At 46.4% G+C, this 22,292-nt stretch overlaps 2 protein-coding genes across 5 annotated transcripts in view; one reads left to right on the top strand and one right to left on the bottom strand.

The window, feature by feature from the left end:
* Window positions 1-1,678: 1,678 nt before the first annotated feature.
* Jmjd4 (jumonji domain containing 4) lies at window positions 1,679-10,002 on the bottom strand. Its single transcript, XM_027427344.2, has 6 exons — window positions 9,581-10,002; window positions 9,236-9,401; window positions 6,966-7,100; window positions 6,557-6,824; window positions 5,272-5,418; window positions 1,679-5,062 (listed from the first exon to the last, which is right to left on the bottom strand). Exons 1-6 carry the CDS (start codon window positions 9,843-9,845, stop codon window positions 4,763-4,765), a joined length of 1,281 nt encoding a protein of 426 aa, XP_027283145.1. The 5' UTR covers window positions 9,846-10,002; the 3' UTR covers window positions 1,679-4,762.
* Window positions 10,003-10,028: 26 nt separating this feature from the next.
* Window positions 10,029-22,292, top strand: part of Snap47 (synaptosome associated protein 47) — a 49,559-nt gene continuing 37,295 nt past the window's right edge. For 2 of the 4 annotated variants that reach the window (XM_027427340.1, XM_027427342.2), the window contains exon 1: window positions 10,029-10,149. The gene's annotated coding sequence lies outside the window, so the exon portion shown is untranslated. Of the gene's footprint in view, window positions 10,209-22,292 lie in introns of all 4 variants that reach the window. The other 2 variants (XM_027427343.2, XM_027427341.2) reach the window with 2 other exon arrangements.

The following is a 22,292-nucleotide window of genomic DNA, read 5'->3' as shown; positions in this document are numbered from 1 at the left end:
TACTCAGAGTGGGTAAGGCCTCCCTTGGGGAGTCATCAAAGGCTGGCATATCAAGTTAAAGCAGGACTAAGCCTTTCTCCCCTGTATCAAGGCTGAGCAAGATATCCTACCATAGGGAGTAGGCTCTAAAAAGTCAGTTCTTGCATCCAGGGTAAGTCCTGAATGCTGATGACAGCTTTTGCTGGAGAGGATGTAGAGTAAGGGGAACACTCCTCCATTGCTGGTAGGAGTGCAAACTTGTACAGCCACTTTGGAAATCAGTATGGTGGTTTCTCAGAAAATTGTGAGTCAATCTACCCAGCAATACCACTCCTGGAAATATATCCAAAGGATGTACAATCATACCACAAGGACATTTGCTCAACTATGTTCATAGCAGTGTTATTTGTAATAGCCAGAACCTGGAAACAACCTAGGTAAAAAGCCATTCTTGATGAGACATAAAAAGGATTTCACAGAAGTAAGCTGAAGCTTCTGAAATGAGTGGCTAAAACTTACCATGGTTGTCTGACTGAGAATTGAACCCAGGTCACTGTGATGAAGACACCAGAATCTAACCATACTAGCAGGAAAATGCGTGGTTTTGGTGCCAAAAGAAAGCTAATCTCTGTGAAACTTCTACTTTTATTTGACCAAGAATTAGAATATCTTAGGTTTCTGTTGTGATAAAACACTGACCAAAAGCCACTTGGGGAGTCTTTCAGTTACTTTTCTATTGATGTGACAAAATGCCATAATCAAGGCAACTTATGAAAGAAAGCATTTCACTTGAAAAGTTTGGTCCAGAGCTTACTCATGACTAAATTAACCTATGAACAGATTACCTTAATCTGTTCCAGATGTCCATGTGGGGGTGGTGCATGTCTTTAATCCTAGCACTTGGGAGGCAGAGGCAGGTGGATCTCTGTGAGTTTAAGGCCAGCCTGGTCTACAGAGTGAGTTCAGAGATACACAGAGAAACCCTGTCTAGAAAAAACAAAAAAGAGGCTGGGCATTGGTGGCGCACGCCTTTAATCCCAGCACTCGGGAGGCAGAGGCAGGCGAATCTCTGTGAGTTCAAGGCCAGCCTGGTCTCCAGAGCGAGTGCCAGTATAGGCTCCAAAGCTACACAGAGAAGCCCTGTCTCGAAAAATCAAAAAAAAAAAAAAAAAAGTATTTGTTCGGGCTTACAGTTCCAGAGAGTTTCAGACCACAATCATCAGAGTGGGGATCATGGTAGCAGGCAGGCATGGTGCTGAAGCAGAAACTGGGTGCTTAATATACTTTCACAAGCTAACTGGGACTAGAATGGTCTTTTTGAATCCTCAGAGCCCACCCCCAGTGACACATCTCCTCCAATAAAAACACATTCTAATCCTTCCCAAACAGTTCCACCAACTAGAGACCAAGCATTCAAATAAACGAGCCTATGGGGATCATTCTCACTCAAAACATCACAAGTAGGAACATGCTTATTTCATTTTACATTTCCAGGTGATAGGAACTCAAACAGGTCAGGAATCTGGGGGTAGGAGCTGAAACAGAAGAGCTCTGCTCACTGGCTTGCTCTTAGCTTGCTTAGTTTGGTTTCTTACATACTGCAGTCCTACCTGCCCAGGGTGGTGCCTTCCCCAATGGGTTTGGCCCTCCCACCTCACTCATTAAGAAAATGCTCCACAGATATGTCAATGTGCCAATCTTACGGAGGCATTTTAATTATGATTCTTTATTCTCAGATATGTATAGGTTTGTGTCAAGTTGACAAAAACCAGAACACAGAGCAATGTAGAAATATACTTTGGCATACAAACCTTAATTATATTTATGACAAAATGGAACAGGTTAAGGTAATCTGTTCATAGGCTAGTTTAGTCATGGGTAAGCTCTTAACTTTTCAAGTGAAATTAAGGTTTAAGCTTTTATTTAGAGACCACTCCATCCGATTCTTCTTCCTTTAGTCTCAAATGAATTTAGGAGTTAATTCTTAGATGTTCATTTCAGATAGGAGTGGAAGAAATCAATATAAACTCAATTTAGAATTAAAACTTCCCTTTTTCCAAGATAAGGTTTCTCTCTGTAACAGCCTTGGTTATCCTGGAAGTTTCTCTGTAGTTCAGGCTGGCTTTGAACTCAGAGATCTGCCTGCCTCTGTCTCAAGTGCTGAGATTATAGGCACGTGCCACCACCACCCAGCTCCTATCCCAATTTTTAAAGCACAGTAAGAAATGAGTCATAATAGAACTGTAACAATATAAGTTGCATGAATGTGGTCAAATGTTTTCATTTAATTAGTATTTGTGGATCACAGTGGGATGTTGACAATGGGGAATGGAAGCCAGACTGGTGGAGAGAGGATTACAGCTCTCCTTCATATTAAATCATTAGTGTTCTTATTTGCATTTTGCCCATTTTTCTTATTACATCTCAGCTGTTTAGAACAGCTGTGAAACCCACTTATCACCCTTAGATTCTGACCTGGGTAGTGGGGGCTTGTCTCCATTTCTGTAAACAAAGATTGAACACCTTGGTCAATAGTTGGGGCTGGACCCAGGAACATCACATTGCAGAGATGTGGGATTAGGGTGTTTTCCTTTTATTAATGCTTTACAAGTGCTGGGATAACTAGGTAGAGGATATTTAACTGTCAATCCAAATAATCTTCCAAAAGACTTTACTTCTTGTAAATAGCAGTGTTACAATGAGAACACATGTCAGCAAACTAAGGTTATACCCATGGTGGTTGGGCAACATGAAGTTGCAAAGGCAAAATAAGATTATATATCTGTGAGGTAGCTGAAGGGGCTCCCCCAACACACCTCCTTCCACTTTCACATGGATTCCAGGGTTCAAGCTCAGGTCAACAGACTTGCATAGCAAGCACCTTTACCTGCTGAGCTGTGTAACACGCCCCCCTCTCCCCCCAGCTTGTTAATCTGACTGGGGATTTACTATCATTCTAGTCATGGGAGTACACAGTAGCTAGTGTCTGTCACACAAGGCCCAGGGTATTAACTTAATTTTGCCAATCTGTAGTAAGGGAGGTAAACTGCCCCTAGTAAGTTGTTGGACCACTTGTGTGATGTATCTCTACACAGGAAAGGAACCAGAGACCCACATATTACACCCCTGGCCAGGAGCTCAAAGGCAGAGCCCAGGCAAGCTTATCTGCCTGGTCATATTTGAGGACTCCCTGGGACAATGTTGCTGGTAAAGGCTCTGAAACAGGATGTATTATTTAGCTGGCAAAGAGCTTGAAGTCATTAAAAAATAATTTTCTTGCCACTGATTCTACATCTAACACCAAGAGATAGTGTCCTAGCCACTGAGCTTCAGCAGCTCCCCAGTAGTCCCAACCTAAAGGAGACCTGCTCCTTGTGGCAGGCAGGGCAGAGATACAGGGGCACTGCCCCTGCCCAAGTGCTTACACTGTCCTAGTCTGTGTAGGACATGCAGCTCACAGGGTAAATTGGCATTAATGCCACTCTTCAGGGCACCACCAGCTGTGCCTTGAAGAGTCAGTGCTCTAAGCCCCAAGGGGCTCCTCCAAAAACATCCCCAGGAGGCCTTACCCAGAGGGTTTTCCTAGGGATGACAGGGTGTGTCCCTGGCACCAGGCCCTGCATAAGACCTCTACAAAGGCTGTGGCCAATTCTGCTTATAATTTCCTTTTATCCATGAGGCCCCACCTCAGACCATGAAGGCTTCAGGTTTAGGCAAAGCTTCTGTCTCCAAAAATGTCCAGCACTGTATGTATAGCTATGCCTCATCCTGGTCCATGCTGGGGCCCAGAGTAAGCAGCTGGCTCTCACACAGGCTGTGCACCACTGCCCTCAGCCATAATCCCTACTCCTAGAAACAGCACAGTGAACATGGTGGCATGAAGACGCCAGAAGTATAGGATATTATGCGGCGCCATGCAGGCCATTAAGCAATGGCTTGTCTCCATCTCAGAGAACATGCATAGGCAATGAGTACAGGCAACAGAGAGTACTGCCTTATCCAGCATCAACCTGAGACTGGGTGTATCTGTCTCCTCTACAGGAATTCCTGTACTTCTGCTGCTTTGGATTTGGCCCTATGCCTTCTAGGGCAGCAGATGGGCTAGTATAGGAGCCCAGGCTTTGAAGGAGTGCTGTGGGGAAAGAACACTACTTCCCCCTAGTCCTGTACTATCATCTCCATCCTGGGGACTTGGCTAGATCAGCACTTGGGTTTTTCAGCCACCTAGCACTGTGCTCCAGCCATAGGGGAACAACACACAGCTTAAGAAGTCCTCTGGAACTTGCCATACCCTGGTTAATTCTTTCTAGCCTAGCTGCTGGAGCTCCCAGGACAGAACTAGAGGATGCAAAGGCTCGGAGGCAACTGCACATATACATCCCAGGTCACACAATGACACTTCTAAGGAAGCAGACTGGATATCCACCACTCAGGAGTCCTAGGATCACTAGGAGAGGCTGGAAGTCATCAAAGTAACCTGGTTTCATGATCACTACTCAATTTAAGTTCTTGGCAGGCTTGCTATAGGCCAAATGGGTGAACATCCCTCTAGTCCCCATGGGTTAAACTCCCATTTTGGCTGGACCCCCCTCGAGATCCAGGGCCTAGATGCCAGGAAACAGCACCAGATGGGCAAGACTTTGTCTGCCCACTCTGCAAAAACTGCATGTGCACAGCCTTGGGGCACATCCTAGACCTAAGGAAGGGTAGCCTGTACTTCAGAAGGACCCTGGGGCAAGAGGCTACCCTTCAGAATTCTCCCTACATCAAGTCCTATAGGCTACTAAAGGGCCTCAGCAGCGGCCATGGTGTCTTCCAGCTGCTGAAGCAGCTCCTCTGGCTGTGGTGAGAATGCACTGGTGTCCACTCTCTGAAAGTCGATATGTGCAACCACAGAGGCCAGCACATCTGCAAGGCGGCCAACATCAAATGCAGCCTGCTGCAGGTTCAGTCCTAGGCCTGGCTTGTCCCCTGTATCCCCCTTCAGTCCTTGCTTCAGGACAAGAAGTCTCTTCTCAGCGATGACCTTGAGGAAATGGTAAAATTCTTCAAAATTGATCCCCGTGCAGGACTTCATGATGACCTGGGCCAAGAGGAAAGGGCAAGTACATCCTGATGTCACATCCAGACTCAGACTGCAAAGATCCCTCCCACATACCTAGAGGCTAAGATGGGACCCAGAGACACAGGGACAGAGTCAGGATAGTGGCCACTGGGTCTGAGTCATGAAGCCTGGCCCTGGCATCTATACTGGACCCAAAGCTGACTCAACATGGGCTGGTTGCTTCCCACCTGGCAGTGGTGGTGCCAGTCAGGCATGGAGTTCTTCCATTCTCTGACCTCGTGCTGTACTGCCTGGAGTTCTTGTTGCAGAAAGTGCCACATGTTTGCCAGGTTGCAGCCATTGACCCAGTTGTGGTTGATAGAGATGGTGTCATCCTGGAGGATAGAGGACAAGCTCCATGAGGCAACAGCGGGCATTACCTTTGGTGAGCAAATCAAATCCCACTCCATGCCCATCAAGCTCCATGCTTTGGGTGGGTGTGAGAGTTCTGTTGTTACTTGTTTTTGGACAGGTTTCTCTGTGTAGCTTTGAAGTCTATCCTGGCACTCACTCTGTAGACCAGGCTGGCCTTAAGCTCAGAGAGATCTGCTTGGCTGTACCTCCAGAGTGCTAGGATTAAAGGTGTGCGCCACTACTGCCCGGCGGGTGTAAGAGTTTTAACTGTAAACTTGACACAATCTAGAATTACCTGAGGAGATAATCTCAATGACGAATTGTCTACATTGGCTTGGGCTGTGGGCATGTCTGTGGGGAGATTGTCTTAACTGATGGTGCCAGCTCATTGTGTGTGGCACCATCACTCCTGAAGCAGAGGGTCCTGAACTGTTTAAGAGCAGAAAAACGGAGCTGAGCACAAATAAGAGCAGAAAAACGGAGCTGAGCACAAATAAGAAAGTAAATATATATGTGCATTCATTTCTCTATTCTTTCTTTTTTTGTTTTTTAGAGACAGTTTCTCTCTCTGTATTGTTTTGGAGGTTGTCCTGGAACTCGCTCTGTAGACGAGGCTGTCCTCAAACTCACAGAGATCTGCCTGCCTCTGCCTCCCGAGTGCTGGAATTAAAGGTGTGCGCCACCCACACCTGGCCATTTCTCTATTCTTGACTGTGGATGTGATGTGACTAGTCATTTGAAGTTCCTGCCTTGACTTCCCCACAATGATGAACTGTAACTGGGAATAAACCCTTTCTCCCCTAAATTACTTTTTGTCAGAGTATTTTGTCACAGCAACAGAAATGAAACAATAGTGGGCAAAGGAGCAAATAGACATTTAGCCACGGCAGCCAGGAAATATTGATCCCATCTCATGATGGGGCTAACACATTGGAATGAGAACTAGAGGAGCCAACTTAGAATAGGGCAAAGGGTAAGTTCCCCGTGGTCTCAGTTGTGGCTTCCCTATCCTATTATCCAGTCTTTGCAGGGGAGTAATACTGCCTTCTTTCTACAGAGGCAATTGGGGATACAGAGGGAGGGAGCCTGGCAGAAGCAGGGTCATGTGCACTGTCTTACCAGATTGTATACTTGATGGTGCCACCCGCTGGGCACAAATATCATCTCACCAGCCTCCTGTATGACTTCAAGGGGTAGGCTGCTGTGCTGGATCCTGGGATACAGGCGAGTGTCCAGGAGCTCAGCGGAAGTCACATCATAGGGCAGGTTACCATGGCAGTCCCGAAGGGCCTCCTCCTGCCCTGGCGGGAAGAACAACCATTTCTTCCTCCCACAGATGTTCACTGACCAGCTGAAGGAGCGGAAGATGTCCGCATGGAAGGGAGACCTACAGCAAGGGCTTTTGGTTTGTGTCTTGTGGAGTCCTGTGTGGACCCTGATGTTTTTGATAGGCCTCTAGGCAGATGCCCCAGATGGTCACACCTCCCATCTCATCTTCACCAGGTGCCCAAGTCCCTTCTGTCATTACCAGGTGCCCCTGGGCCCCGCATAGACAAAGCGGTAGTCATCCACATTGAGGACGTCCCAGAACTCGTTCAGCCAGTCTGATGAGAAGTACACAGGCAGGGTGAATATATCTTCCAAGTCATCCACCAAGGAGTCTCTGAGGAAAGCACAGGAGCTATATTGTACTAATCTACCCTGTGTCCCATCCCAGCAGGCCCAGCCACATCAAACAGGGCCACCTAAGATCACCCAGCCCTAGTGGACTTCTTGACTGCTGGAGATCCTGAGGACACGAGCTGAATCTCAAGTTGCTTAGTTTAGAATGCTTAAGATAAAATGACTTTGGAGACACCTGGTATAACCACTCCATTTAGGCAGTGGTCACTGGGGCTCTGAACAAATGGTAAGCATCATCCCAATTCCTGAGCCATGGGCTTCCTCCTTTTTTTCACCAATACTGGACAGTGTAACACTACCTGGCAACTCCAGGCTGCAGCCCCAGGTGTGAGAGCCTCAAAGCCCATCAATGGGTTCCCAAATACTGGATCATATTAACACCAGTCTCAGAGAAGGTGCAACACCATCATGCTGGGAAAAGCTTCTAGATTCATGTGCCTGTAATTCCCAACAAGAGACAGAGATAGGCAGAGCTCCAGTAGCAACAACTTGTCTGTAGGTCCCCAAACATCAGGACTGCCTGCCTCTTAGCACTCAGCAAACTATTAAACTTGGCTCAGGCATCAATCCCCCGTGGCCTCCTGATTATGCAACTCCATGCCTTCTTCTGCCCATTTTGGTTTCAGGGTCTTCCAGAAAAAAAACAAAACAAAACAAGCAAACAAAGAATTTAAATACAGTGAACAATTTTTTAGCCTAAATATGTTAGTGTAACATATGGGAAATATTTATTACCTCCCCAAACAAAAAAAGCACAAAAGAACAAAACAAACCAACTCAAATATTTACCTGCAATTTCAAACTATTACACATGACAGAATTTAGGCCTGTGAGTCCCGTCTGTACCTGCTCAAACATTATACAGATCCAGGTCCAGTGTCTGCTCACACTTTAGCCACCTCCTGCGCAGGCCAGTTTTCTGCCCAAAGGAGAAGTAGTATGACAGGGTAGCTGGAGGCTGGTGTTTCTTTTGCATCTGCTCACTTGAGGAAACTGCAGGGGCCTGAAATTCCATCCTAGTCTACAGCTCTGAGCCTCATTTTGCACACAAGTGATAAAGGATTCAACTGTTCACTGTGCCTTCTGCTGGGGTTCTGAGCACAACCGTCTGTGCTTGTGAAAGGCACTCCAGGGAGAGAAAACACACAGTCTCAGGGTTGCCATGGAAAGAAGTGATGCTCTTCCCAAAGAAAGCAAGAATCATGTGGGCTGGGCCTTAGGTGCAGCCAAAACTCCTGAGATGTAGTGGGCTCCTCAGCTTACAATAGGCTTATGTACTGACATGTCCAAACTGGCAATACCAAAAATTTAACAATGTACTAATAGCATGCATTTAGATGCTCAAGAACTTAGCTTTACCAGTTCTAAAAAGAAAAAAGGCAGCAGTGTGCCTAAATGCACAACCACGGAGCACTTGTAGAGATGTGATCATTTCAGTAGACCCAGGGGTTGGATGGGGGTGTGACTTCTTAACGCTGTCCAATATAGAGAAGGGAAGGGGAAGAAGCGCACCACATCCGGCTAGCACACGGAAACAGCAAAATTCAAATCTGGAAGTAGTTCTTACAGAATGCACTGCACTCCTGCACCACCACAAAGTTAAAAAACAAAAACAAACTCCTAAGCAAAGCAGTCACAAGTTGACTTGTGAGAAAAGTGGAGGCTAATCAGGGAGGGCGTTGAGTGCCTCTTTAAAGAATAAGGGTTTTTTAAAGTGGGCAAGAGTGGCTGTAGAAAGCTCACTTGCTCCTTTTGAGCGCCTAGAATGGGCGAGGCGATGGCAAGAATCCCCAGAACAACCATGGAAGGAACAAGCCTGTCCTCAGTGGGGTCTCGGAAAGAGCAGTCCTAGAGAACTGAGATGAACCTGCTCAGCATATTTCAGAGGAGGGCACCTATACCCATACAGGATCCACACAAGACTTGTTTTCCTCATGAAAGTCCACTTGGGCTGGTATGGTGACCTTCCTAAGGAGCCACCCTCCCACCAGCTTTGAGACAGACTGGAACTCTTCTATAGAGGGAGACCCTCTAAGTGCAATAGGAACGCTCTACCAAGAGGGCCTGCACTCGCTACTTAGTGCCCAGCAGCCACCCGCCAGTCTGCCCCATTACCTGCACAGGTGCCAGTCCTTGAGGTAGAGGCAGCCCCGCGGTGAGGAGTAGCCTCCTTGGATGTACTCCTTCCAGTAACTGATATAGTCACGGAAGGGCATGCTCTCCTTGGGGTTTGAATTGTATTCCCGCACTCCGCAGTTAGCGACTGGTACAACAACGTCTCCTGCAGCGAGAGGGTCGGCACAGAAGTGGTAGAGTCATACGTGTAGTTAGTTCACCCCCTTGGGCCACCCCTGGGAGAATTATCCAGATCCCACTCCTCTGTTCGGTCCTGGCCACCCTCCCATCCCGGGGTCTACGTCTCTGCCCCGGGTTCCCCAGGTCAGCCCGCCTGTGCCCTACCATACTTCTGCAGCAGATACTCGAAGTCAGGCTTCCCCGCCGACGTCACCCAGCGTCGCCGGCTGCCCCAGCCCTCGGTGAAGGCGCTGGAAAACACACAGGGCAGGTTAGGCAGCAGGAAGCCCTTCACGAAGTCGGCGTAGGAGAAGGCGTCCGGCGCCTGAATGAAGGTCACACTGCGGGGTGCGGGCCCGTCGCAACCAGGCACTTGGCCCCCGAGGCCCCGGTAGTGCCGCTCGGCAAAGGTGCGGGTCTCCCGATCCATTCACCGGGGAACCTGACCCCGGAGGCCCAGCCCTGCTTCTAACTACACTCCAAATGGGGAATGGAGCCCGAGAAAACTCCTAAGACCAATTTGGAGCAGAAACCACAGTGAAGGAACCCGGAACCAGACATCAGAGGCGCAGCATTCCAACAGGAACTCAAGCCTTAGCGCTCCCAGGATGTGCGCGTGCGCCCTCTGCGGCCCCGCCCTCCTGCGCAGGCGCAGGAAGGTGGTGGACCGGCTTCCCAGCGTCTCGCGTCTGTGTTTGGTGGTCCCCTGTCTTCTGCGCGCTCATCTTGCTCAGGTGAGCGGTGCTGCTAACGCGCAGCTAGGCAGTACTCGAGCCCGCCGCTGAGACAGGAGGTGAACATGAGACCCAAACTTTAAGGGATGACGGAGTCCTGAAGGAATGGTGGGGTGCGAGTGGAGGGTGAGGATCCGCGGGGCGTGGTGAGGCGCTTGAGTCTCCCGGATAGGTTGAGGAACCTTTCCAAGGATTGTGATGTTTACTTAGAAATAGAACGGGACAAATTAAAGGGGGAGAAAAGTGAGTTTTGGGAGATTTTGAGGTTCAGGTAGAGAGGCGTGGATTATTGGGAAGAAGGCAAGGGTAGAAACAGGAGGCAGAGACTTATTTGATCTAATTCGCCCATTGTGGACTTCACTGTGACTCTTGTGGTCAAAGGGTGGAACTCTGTTGCAACTAGGTCATGGTAGGAGATGACAGCTCATAGAGAAATTCAAGTGCAGAGAAACACATATCCATGCCAGGACTCGTGGTTCTCGCTTTAATCCCAGCATTGAGGATGCTGAGGTAGAAAGAACCACAAACCAGGACTTGTCTCGAAAAGAAAAAAAAAAAGCCAGAACACAATGACAACAGCAACAAATAAATCCCCAACATCCAAAAATGCCATTTACATGCAACTATTAAATCTGGTATCAAGCCTGTTTTGCCAAGCATACATGAATTTATACATTTTATTCCTGTATCCTCCTCCATCTCCCGGAATTCTCTTTTTTTTTCCTACATTGGCAGTATATTATATTTGGAAACATCATTTTAGATCTTTAATCTACTTCTTGGCATACAGTTCTTAAAATTTTTGGACTCCCTGAGCTGGAACTGCCATTTTGCATGCCAAGGAGCCCGACACCATCCAACATCCACTAGGGTAGACTCCAGGTGGAGCTGGTAACTGAAAACCTGAGCAGGATTAGAGGGTGGGGACTTTGAGCCCAGCTTTCAGCCCGTAGGGCTGAAAGTCCAGTAGGTCATTAATGGCCAGTGTTTAATTAGTCAAGTCCATGTAATGAAATGTCCCAAACATCCTTAGAAGACTCATTCAGAGGATCCTGGAGAGTGTGCCTAGGGATAGTGTTAGCAGGGTCATCTCATACTTTACCTTCTGCATCTTTTTATGCCCCGTGTAATGTCCTTTATAATAAAACAGTAAATGTAAGTTAGTGTTTCTCTGAGTAATATGAACTTCTGGGGGAAATCCAACTCAAGGAGGGATCTCTGGGGCTCTATGTATAGGTGCTAGTCATCAGAAAGAGGTGACACAGCCTGGGCTTGCATCTGCAGTAAAGTAGGGACATCTTGGGAGATTGAGCCCCCAACCTTGGGATCTGATACAATCTTCAGGCAGACTTTGTTAGAGCCGAACTGAGTAAAAGGGCATTCTTCTGGTGTCTATTGCTGACACTTTTAGGGTCCCAGAATTCAGTGCTATGAAGTGAGACTAGAGGTAAAATAAATAGTTTTTCCATAGAAGTATGAAAAACCCAAATAGGAATTGCTTCTTTACCTGTGTATCTAAGACCAGTGTTCCAGAGAGGTCAGGGCCAGCAGGTATATATGCTGTCAGGATATCTGGGCCAACACAGCCCCCAACACAGTAAATGGGACATGAGCTCTTGACCCCTATGAAGTTAGTGCTGTAATCCTGGTCTTCACATGGTGGCCTCTGGGTGTTAGTAACATCGAGGAGTATGTCAGGCCTGGGAGAGGCCTGAAACACAGGTGTGTGACCATGAAGTTGCCTCTCTACCCCCAGCTGGGAACTGCTAGTGATGCACTTCCTCTGCCCACACAAACCTATGGAAACTGCGCATCCTGGGCAGAGCCACCCCAGAAGAAAACAGGAAAGCACTGGAGTTGGCACTCTGGAGGAGATGAGGTGGAAACAGTGGATGGTCTCATTGCACTCTGAATATCTAGAGCACGCCCTGCAGCTAGGCTGTGGTGTTTGAAACATCCTCAGAAGCGTGGCTGAGCCTCCCAGGGTGGAGATGGGAACTTCTGAGGGAGTGGAAAGAGGGTCTGCTGCAGAGCAGGAGGGCAGGTAATGGAAAAAGCCAGTCTTGCCGCCCCCGCTCGGACACACTGCCCCACTGTTCTCCCTCTCAGCCCTCTCAGAGGAAGGTGTGCAGAATGTTGCGTGTTCTGTTACTTTGGAAATTAACTAAAAATAGGCTGTTTACTTGCTATTGAGTTTTACTCAAGGGCACATGTGTGATGGAAATGCTGAAAGAGACCCATTATGCCAATCCCAGTGTGTTAGGAGTCACATTCAAGTGACGTGGGCCTATTCCCCAAGAACGTCATTTATGTGAATTAGCTTGACACCCAGGGGTTGCCTGCCATGACTTCCTACGGTAATGTGCCTCTCACATTCAGGGTTCACACAGAGCTCCTACTCTATCTGTACTGGTGGAAGCAAATCACAAGCTAACAAAGGAAGACACCAACACAGAATTCAGGAACAGAGCCTCTCTGGAGGTGCCCTGGGTGCCCATGGATCACACAAGACTCATTTCTATGAAAGTCACCTGTGATGCACAGAGCCAGTTACCTTTGGAAAGCTCTCCATGGTGTGGGAGTGCGGTGGTTGTGGTGGGCATTAGGAAGGTTAAGGGTGCCATGTAAACTGAAGCTTTAAAGTGGAAGAGCAATTCAGAATCAGGGACGCTAAGAAAGGGGCAGTAGAATGAAGCTCAGAGCCCCATTGGGCTGGTCAGAGGTGGACTTCGGAAGTATGTTTTCTGTGATTTGTTTGCAGTGCTCTCCCACTACTGTCCCAGAACTCAGGCCTCCCATATGCTAAGCAAGTGCTTTACCCTAAGGGATCCTATATTCACAAGACTTTTTGGTGGAAGCATGACATTTTATAATTCTGTTTCCTGACTGATCGGTGGCGAATAGGCTGAAGGGGCAGGATGAAGTAAGAAGGTCCTGGAGGGGCTGTGCCAATAAAGGATGACACTGCACTAGAGAGGGTATCACTGTTGAGAGCTGTCAGTGTTGCCAGATAGGGGTCACAACCTGTGCCCCAAGCCAGGTCTGAGTAGAGCCAGATTAAAAGTGGAAAGCAGAAAAAGGAGATTTATTCAATGTGGCCACATTGGGAAGAGGGACAGAGAGATCTAGTGAACCTCTAAGTCCTGGAGTGAGACTAAATAGAAGGCCAAATATTTGCATATGTAAAGTAGTAGAGGTGTGTCCCTGCCCTCCATTAACCCATCCTTGTCTGGATTTCAGTCTCCTGTAAGGTGGTCTAACAAGTTGTTAGGATTAGGTGAACTCTCTGGAAGGCAAGTTACCTCTGGCTAGTGTCTTTTCCTTCTCCCAGTTGAGATTCCTGGGGAGATTCCCATCCCTTTGGGGTCCATTGTTTCAATACTCTGATAGATTGAGAAACACAATTGTCCTCTTTAAAATATCTTCACTTTTGCAGGCCTTTTACCTTAGGATTTGTTTATGTGTTTAGGAGGATGAGGAAGAAAGGGGCCCAGAAAGACTCTTGGTTCCAACAGAGCTTTTGTTAAAAAAAGAAACACATAGCCAGGGCCTAGTACAGTGTGAGGTACCCAACAGATGACCAAACAAGGATATGGTTGTGGGCCTGAGCTGTTTGGAAATGCCTGTTAGGTGTGACATAAAGATGCCCAGCAGGCAACCAGAAGTCTGAGTTGAAGCCTTGAGAGCTCATGGGCTTGATAGATGTGGTTGGGTGAAGTCAGCTTTGTCATGGAACTCTTACACCTTTATGTCTCATACTGGGGGCAGTAACTGGAGGGGATGATGGCATCTGAGGGAAGGAGGAGGGCAGTATGTGTTATAAGTTGGAAATTGTTGTTGTTGCTGTTGTTTTTGGTTTTTCAAGGCAGGGTTTCTCTATGTTGTTCTGTCTGTCCTGGAACTTACTCTGTAGACCAGGCTGACCTTGAACTCAGAGACCTGCCTGCCTCTGCCTCCCTAAAGGTGTATTCCACCACTGCCTGACTTACCTAGGATATTTTTAGTAGACTTGTAAACTGATGATGTTGTCAAGGAGAATTCCTGGAAAGAAGTTGTGTCTGATTAAAACTACAGTGATGTGGTGAGGTTGGAAAGTTGCCAGGAGCTAATTACTGTATCTTGGGCCCCCTTTAGCTGTGTGAATAGCCAGACATTCCTTGCCCATCTCTGTGTCAGTAATATCCTGTGACTAATAGATTAAAAACCTTTGGCATAGGGGGGTGGGAAGAGGTGAGGGGGTGGGAGGAGGGATAGGGGAGAACTGTAGTTGGAATGTAAAATGAAATAAAAACAAAAAAATCTTTGGCTTCTAGTAATTTAGCAAACCACTAGCTTCTACCAATCAAAAAGCTAAGAATGTCATCAGATAACATCTGAGGCCTATAGAAAAGTTTTCTCCATCTTGCTGTGACTTCTTCTCTGATGAACCCACCAATGTGTTTTACATTTGCTTGATTTATGGCTTTCTTTGCTCTGTAAAAGTATAAAACTTCATGAAACTGCTTTCACTTTGGAACATGGAATTTGTGGTGACCTAAATCTGTGTTGCTGGTCACTCAAAATGGCTCCAGAAGAAAATATCTGTTATTCCATTTAAGGTGAGCACTGTGCTTTTGGTGTTGACAAATGGGATTGGCCACAACCTGTAGTCCATGTCCAGTTATTGGAATTTTGTAGGTGAAGTTTACTGCAATAGCCATATGTCTTGGTTGCTGTGTCACCTGTGGTGGATAGTGACTATGACTAAGACTCATGGCTTCTAGGCCTAAAGTACTTCTTATATGGTCCTCATAACATGTTTGTATACCCGTGCAAAGAAGAGTGAAATAAATGATGCTGAGGAGAAGGGGATTGGATGGAGGACCCCGTGAAAGATCTGGCTTCAAGGGGAGCAGGAGCTCCTTCTTGAGGACTCTGTGGGGAGATATGTCAGTCTAGGCAAGGTCATGGGTCTAACCACTCATGGGCAGCCTCTGCTGCATGGGTGGGAACAGTTTTCTCCTTCCACTTAATATGTGTTTATTTTGGCTTTCTCGAAAAGACATCCTGGAAATCTGTGGTAGGAAAAGTTGTGGCCACATGCTACTCCTTTGAAATTTGTCAAACATGGGTATAGTTCTCATGCTTATTGTCTGGAACATCATAATGACAAGTGCTTGCTGTCTTCTCTTCAACTTTTGGTTCTCTGTGCTTTTCTCTTTGTAATTTTAGAACGACCTAGAGCTGGTATTGACCTGAGGTCTTTTATTTTACCAGAGGGTAGACAGAGGCCCAGAAGGTGAGGTAACTTTTCCCAAGTCATAAAGCTGTGGTGGAGCTGGAGGAGCTGCAGCTGGGACCACAGTGAGCTTCCTCTGCCTCCCCACTGCTAGGCCTGGGGGTTTTCTGGGGAATGTGTGGATAATTTCACTGCCTACTCATGCTCTGCGTAGGAACAGCCTTGTGGAGCAGGTGATTGCTGATACAAACTTTTTGTGGTGTCTAGCAGTGTGTCAGTGTGTTGTCCTGTTTCCTGGAATATGACTCCTGAAGTTATGGGAAGTGACCTGCCTTCTGCTGGCCAGCAGCCTTTAGGTAATTTCAGGGCGGTACGGTCCTTGAAAGGCCAGGGCAGCATCAGAGGATGGAGACTTAAGTCTTATTCCCAGGCCCCAAAGAAAGAAGAGGGTCTGAAGGTTGAGCAGATCACCAGTCACATCCATGTCATAAAGCCTCCATGGGTAGACTGCCACATAGGTGAACTTCCTAGTAGCTGAATACTCAGAAGTTCCAGGGAGGGCAAGGAAGCCTTACCCTGTCTTTATACCTGGCCCTGTGTGTTTCTTCATCTGCATCTATTTTAATGCCCTTTACAATCAGATAGTAAACATAAATGTTTCTCTGATTTCTGTCAGTTGTTGGAGAAGTGAATCCAATCTGAGAAGAGGTAAACCCCTACATATAGGCAGTGGGTCAGAGGTAACCTGGGATTGAGGTTGGCATCTGAATGAAGGCCATTTTAGGAACAGACTGTCTTCAAGTAGATAAGGTTGTGGTGGGAGTGGGCTAGAGACAGCCAGCTAGTAGACACTTCAGAACCAGTTGCTGGGTGCTCTATAAGGAGACATCCACACACATATGTGCTTGTGGAAGTGACAGTAATGTAGGAGAAACTAGATTTAGGTTTTTTCCTTACATGGATCCAGGCATTGAACAAGCCATTCTCTCTTGGTCAGGTCTGGTTGTAGCTAAGCAGTGGGAAACCCCTTCCAGCCAGACCGAGATGGCTGTCTTTAGAAGCTGCCTTTAGCCTTTACCTTAGCCTTGGAAACCATGACTTGACTGAATTGATCCCCCTAATTCTGAGAAGTGCATGCCAGTACTTTTTTTTTGTTGTTGTTTTTGTTTTTTTTTGTTTTGTTTTGTTTTTTTTTTGAGACAGGGTTTCTCTGTGGCTTTGGAGGCTGTCCTGGAACTAGCTCTTATAGACCAGGCTGGTCTCGAACACAGAGATCCGCCTGCCTCTGCCTCCCGAGTGCTGGGATTAAAGGTGTGCGTCACCACCGCCTGGCGCATGCCAGTACTTTTAAGAGCTATTTTGTGTTCTGGGTGTTTTACCTGCATGTATGGACACCACATGAATGCAGTGCAGTACCCTTGGAGGTCAGAAGATGGCATCAGATTTCCCAAGACAAGAGTCATAGACAGTTCTGAGCCACTATGTGGGTGCTGAGAATCAAACTTTGATTATCTGGAAGGACAACCAATGTGGTTAAACAGCTGAACCATTGCTCCAGCCCCATCAATGACTTTCAAGGGTTCAGAGGCACATGCATGGCGTGGAGGTGCTCTAGCCTGTAACCACTAGTCTTACTGGAGTACAGGCAAGTCTATTGAGGCATGAAAGAACCAGCACTTGCACCCTGTATCCCCAGGCATTATGGTGGAAGGTTCAGGCATGGGCTTCCTAGTTCAGGGACCTGTTGCCTACCACTCAGTGTGGCTTATCCAAGTGGAAGACACTGCCATTAGTGTGGCCCTGGTGTGCTAGGGAGGACCTCATAATGCAGACTTGCCTGCTGAGCCCCTCCCTCAGAAAGACAGAGCAGCCTTCAATCAGAATGAAGCGTCTCCTGCAGCTGAGAAAATCTCCCCCACTTTTCCAGTGACATCAGGCTGTAAACTTCCTGGCTGTTTCTCCTGGAGCTTTCCTGATGTAAGAGTTTGAGGTGTTTTGTTTGTTTTTAATGTGGTAGTTCCCCTTGGCCTGGCCAAGGACAGGTTGTTAGGAGGCCTGTCAGGTTCCACATACGACCTGGTGGTCCTCTGCAACTTGGAGTTATCTCTGAAATCCTTTTCTAAAAAGATGACTTTTACATATCTTCTTTTCTGTAATTTGTGATGATGACAAAATCCTCATAGCTAGTTTGGCAGCTTTATTCCAGGAATGTCCTAGCTTCAGGTCTTGGAGCTAGTGGAGCTGTGATTTCTGGTGTGTGGGAGTGACTTGTGAGAGTCTTAGACACACACTGGGAAGTTTGGGTCTCCTCTTTTGGCTGTCATGGAGAAAAAGTCTAGGATATGTTTGTGAAGAACTTGAGCCTGGTTATTAGAGAAGTCAAATCCACATTTTGTTTTTACCTGGTACTTCCATTTTGTGTATATTAAAGGTGACACGAATAAGTGTCCTTTCTCCCTCTGCCCCTCTTCCCTGTTATGTCTGCTTGTTTCTGTGCACATATGTTGTCTGAGGGTAGCTCTAAGCAGATACTAAAAGCCAAGGCCAGGTAGCAGGTTTTTTTGGTGTTTGGTGAAAGCTGCCATCAGTAGGACTCCCAAGCAAGATGGCCCTCCACCATGCCCACTGTGTCCCAGCTGAACAAAAACCAAAAATGAACACCCATCTCATGGAAGTTGCTTAGCCATAACTTTGAATAGAACACAATCTATTGTCCTCCAAGAGCTTTCAGCCAAGCAAACCATATGTGTCATACTGTGTCCTTGTCAAGCTACATGGAGTCCTTCTGCTTTATCCAGAATTGTGACTAGGTAAGGAGAAGTCTTAGTGTTGGCAGTCCTGGGCCTTTGAAAAGTGCCCAAGGTCTACAGGGCACAGCCAAGGGCTTATAATTCCAAGCTCTGGGAATAGGTACCTATTTCCCTGTTAGAAGCCAAACTTTTGGCTTTACACACTCAAGTTGACAGTTTGTTTCTCTGAGCTATACCAATGGGCCCTGTACTTGGTAGCTATTGTAATTTGTGGCTGCTGCTGCTTGTGGTACAGGTCTTGGATCAGCCTCAGGTATTGGGATGCTATGTTCCAATATCAGTTTGTACTATAGTTCTAAAGGCATAGAGTGTTGGATCCCTTGCTTGGGCCTTAAGAGGCATTTGGAATTCCCGGCTGTTAAGGCTTGGCAGCTCCCTCACCTCTTCCAGTGATTAAAGCCTGAAGACTCAGTGTCTTAGGCTGCCTACAGTCTGTCATTGTTACCACCACAGTCAATCTCTGGAACTCCTTAGTTACCTTCCTACTATTGCTGCCTTTGCCATTGTTACCACTTTCCTCTTTATGTTAGCAGCTCAGCCAGTTCTACTAAGAAACGTAAGCAAAAATGGGCCAATGAGATGGCTCAGCAGAGAAACCCGCTTAGTGCTAAGTCTAATGACCTGAATTGATTCCCCAGGAATCACGGTGGAAGGAGAGAACTGATGTCTTTAAGTTGTCCTCTGACCTATACATTCATGCCGTGATATGTGTGCATTCAAATATAACCAGGTGTGGTTGCATCTCTCATTCAACTACCAGTCAAACTAAGGACACTTATAGACCTCATTTACATTAGTGGCTTACAGAGGGAACTCTGGGCAGGAACTGCCCTGATGTAACTCACTGCCCTTTGTAGTGGTGTGCTTTTACATTTTCCTCAGGCTGCTGTCCCATTTGCTTGCTTTATATAAAATAGTCTTCCCTTTTAATGGAATTCTGTTCTAGTGAAATTGGTTTACAGTACCCACTAATGGAATAGCTGGCCTATATAGTAGTACTATTTTGAGTTGTACTGTTCTCCAGAATGACTGTACTAACTAGCATTCCCAACAGCAGTGTGTAAGAGTTACCATTTCTCTATTGCCATGCCACCAGCACTTATCATCCTTAGCCCTCCAACACAGACACTAGGGGTTGAACCTAAGGCCTCACACATGTGAGGCAAGTGCTCTTCTCCTGAAGGAGGTCTTCTACTTTTGAAGGATGTTTCTAGAACTTCTTTATTCTTTTGTTTGTTTTGTTTTTCAAGATAGTCTCTCTCTCTCTCTCTCTCTCTCTCTCTCTCTCTCTCTCTCTCTGTGTGTGTGTGTGTGTGTGTGTGTGTGTGTGTGGTGTGTGTGTGTGTGTGTGTAGCTCTGGCTGTCCTGGAACTTGCTCTGTAGATCAGGTTGGCTTTGAACTCACAGAGATCCGACTACCTCTGCCACCTGAGTGCTGGGATTAAAGGTGTATGCCACCACCATCTGATAATAGCCATTCTTACTGGAGTGATACAATCAGTGGGCAAGTTTTCACATACTTGGTCATTTGTATAATTTGTGAAAAATATTCATTCAGGCCAGGTGGTGGTGGCACATGCCTTTAATCCCAACACTAAGGAGGCAGAGGCCGGTGGATCTCTGTGAGTTCAAGGCCAGCCTGGTCTACAGAGCGAGTTTCAGGACAGGCTCCAACACTACAGAGAAACCCTGTCTCAGAAAAAAAAAATCATTCATATTTTCACCCTGGTTAATTGCAATTTTGCTGTTTTTAAGATCATTTTATATTTTGGATATTAATCTATTTAAGAATTGACTTGGTTTATGTGTATTAATGTTTTCCTGCATGTGTGTATATGCACCATGTGCATATAGTGCCTAAGAAGACCAGAAGAGAGTGTTGTATCCTCTGGGACTGGAGTTACAGCCTTGTGATCTGCCAAGTGTAGTGTGTACTGGGAATCAAACCCAGGGCCTCTGGAAGAGCAGCAAGAGAGCTTTTAACCACAGAGCCATCTCTGTAGCCCTGAGGGATATTAATCTTTTTAAAATTTGTATGCATTGTTGCCAGGCAGTGGTGGTACACGCCTTTAATCCCACCACTTGGGAGGCAGAGGCAAGCGAATCTCTGTGGGTTCAAGGCCAGTCTGATCTACAGAGCAGGTTTCAGGACATCCAGGGCTACACAGGGAAGCCCTATCTCAAAACAACACCACCACCACCAAATTGTATACATTGTGTAAAATATTGAACTTCATGGCTATGTTTTCATATATTCATATAATGTACTTTTTTTCTTGATGACAGTCATTTTGACTGGGATGAGATAAGTCTTTTTTGGTTTTTCGAGACAGGGTTTCTCTGTGTAGCTTTGGAGCCTATCCTGGCACTCCCTCTGGAGACCAGGCTGGCCTCGAACTCACAGAGATCCGCCTGCCTCTGCCCTGCCTTCCCCCTAGTGCTGTGATTAAAGGCGTGTGCCACCACTAACGCCCGGCATGAGATAATTCTTAATGTACTTTGATTTACATCTCATCTTCTCTCTCCTGCCCTCTCTTCCTCTCCTCCCCCATCCCACCTCTGCTCATTGTTTAGACAGCAATTCATGTGGCCTAGGAAGACCTCAAACCAGGTAGCTGAGGATGACCTTGAACTTAGGATCCTTGGGTTGCCATCTCCTAAATGCTTGGATTATAGGTGTGCTTGCTACCACACTCAGCTTGATTTTCATTTTCTTGGTAGCAAAAGATGTTGGACATTTTTTTTCATGCATGTATTGGCTTTGCATACTTTTTTAAAAAATAAAAATTATTTTTCCTGTGTGTTTTATTTTTTGTTACTGTTTGAGACAAGTTCTCTCTATATATACCAGGCTCATAACCATCCTGCCTCAACTTCTCAAATCCTGGGATTGCAGGTATGTGCCTCTCTGCACCAGACTGGTTTTCACTATGGTTTTTATTTTTGGAGTTTTTATGTCCCTGTTCATTAGGGTATAGGTGTTCAGGTTTCTTTTGTTGTGTATCTTTGTATGATTTTGATAGTCCTTGACCTCATAAAAGAGACTTTAGCAATGTTTTCTTAAATTTTTTGGAATTAGATTATTTATTCTCTAAATGCTTTGTAGAATTCAGCCAGAAAAGTCATCATGCTCTTTTTTTTTTTTTTTTTTTTTTTTTTTTTTGACAGGTTCTCACTATGTAACCTTGGCTGGCCTGGAGCTTACTATGTTTATGGGAGACTTAACTACGGTTTCCATTTTATTTCTTATTACTGGCATGTTTAGATTTTCTGTTTCTTTTTAATTCAGTCTAGGTAGATTGAATATGTCTAAAAATTTGTGCATTTCTTTTAGATTTCCCAGTTTGTTAATCCTGCAATTTTTTGTTGTAGTCTCTTTTTTTAAAGAACAGATTTATTTATGTGTATGTCTGTGTGTATGCCATATGGGATCAGTGACCACAGAGTCCAGAAGAGGGCATCGGATTCCCGGGAGCTGGAGTTACAGGTGGCTATGGACCACCCAGTGTGAGTGCTGGCAGCCAGCCTGCTCTTCAAGTGCTCTCAACCCTGAGCCATCTCTCTAGCCAGTCATGGTAGTTTGTTTTCTTTCCTTTCCCTCCTGCTTTGGTCTTTCCAGACAGGGTTTCTCTGTGTAGTCTGGGTGTCCTGACCTCTTTCTATAGACCAGACAGGGCTTGAACTCAGAGACCTGTCTGCCTCTGCCTCCTGAGTTCTGGGGTTTGTACCACCATGCCCCACTTCATCTCTGGTTTTGTTTTTTTGGGTCTTCTTTTTACTTGGTTAGTCTAGCTAAAGATTTGTTAATTTTTTTTTCTGCCCAGAAAGCAAAATCCTAGCCAGGTGGTGGTGGCACACGCCTTTAATCCCAGCACTAGGGGGAAGGCAGGGCAGAGGCAGGTAGATCTCTGTGAATTTGAGACCACCCTGGTCTACAGAGCAATTTCTAAGACAGGCTTCAAAGTTACAGAGAAACCCTGTCTCCAAATACACACACACACACACACACACACACACACACACACACACAGAGAGAGAGAGAGAGAGAGAGAGAGAGAGAGAGAGAGAGAGAGAGAGAGAGAGAGAGAGAGACAAAATCCTCTGTACAGACATCC

The sequence above is a fragment of the Cricetulus griseus genome, chromosome 7 (genome assembly GCF_003668045.3).
Source record: "Cricetulus griseus strain 17A/GY chromosome 7, alternate assembly CriGri-PICRH-1.0, whole genome shotgun sequence".
Classification (NCBI taxonomy): Eukaryota; Metazoa; Chordata; class Mammalia; order Rodentia; family Cricetidae; genus Cricetulus; species Cricetulus griseus.
Note: the sequence above shows the minus strand (reverse complement) of the source record. Positions and strands in the feature narration are given on the sequence as shown.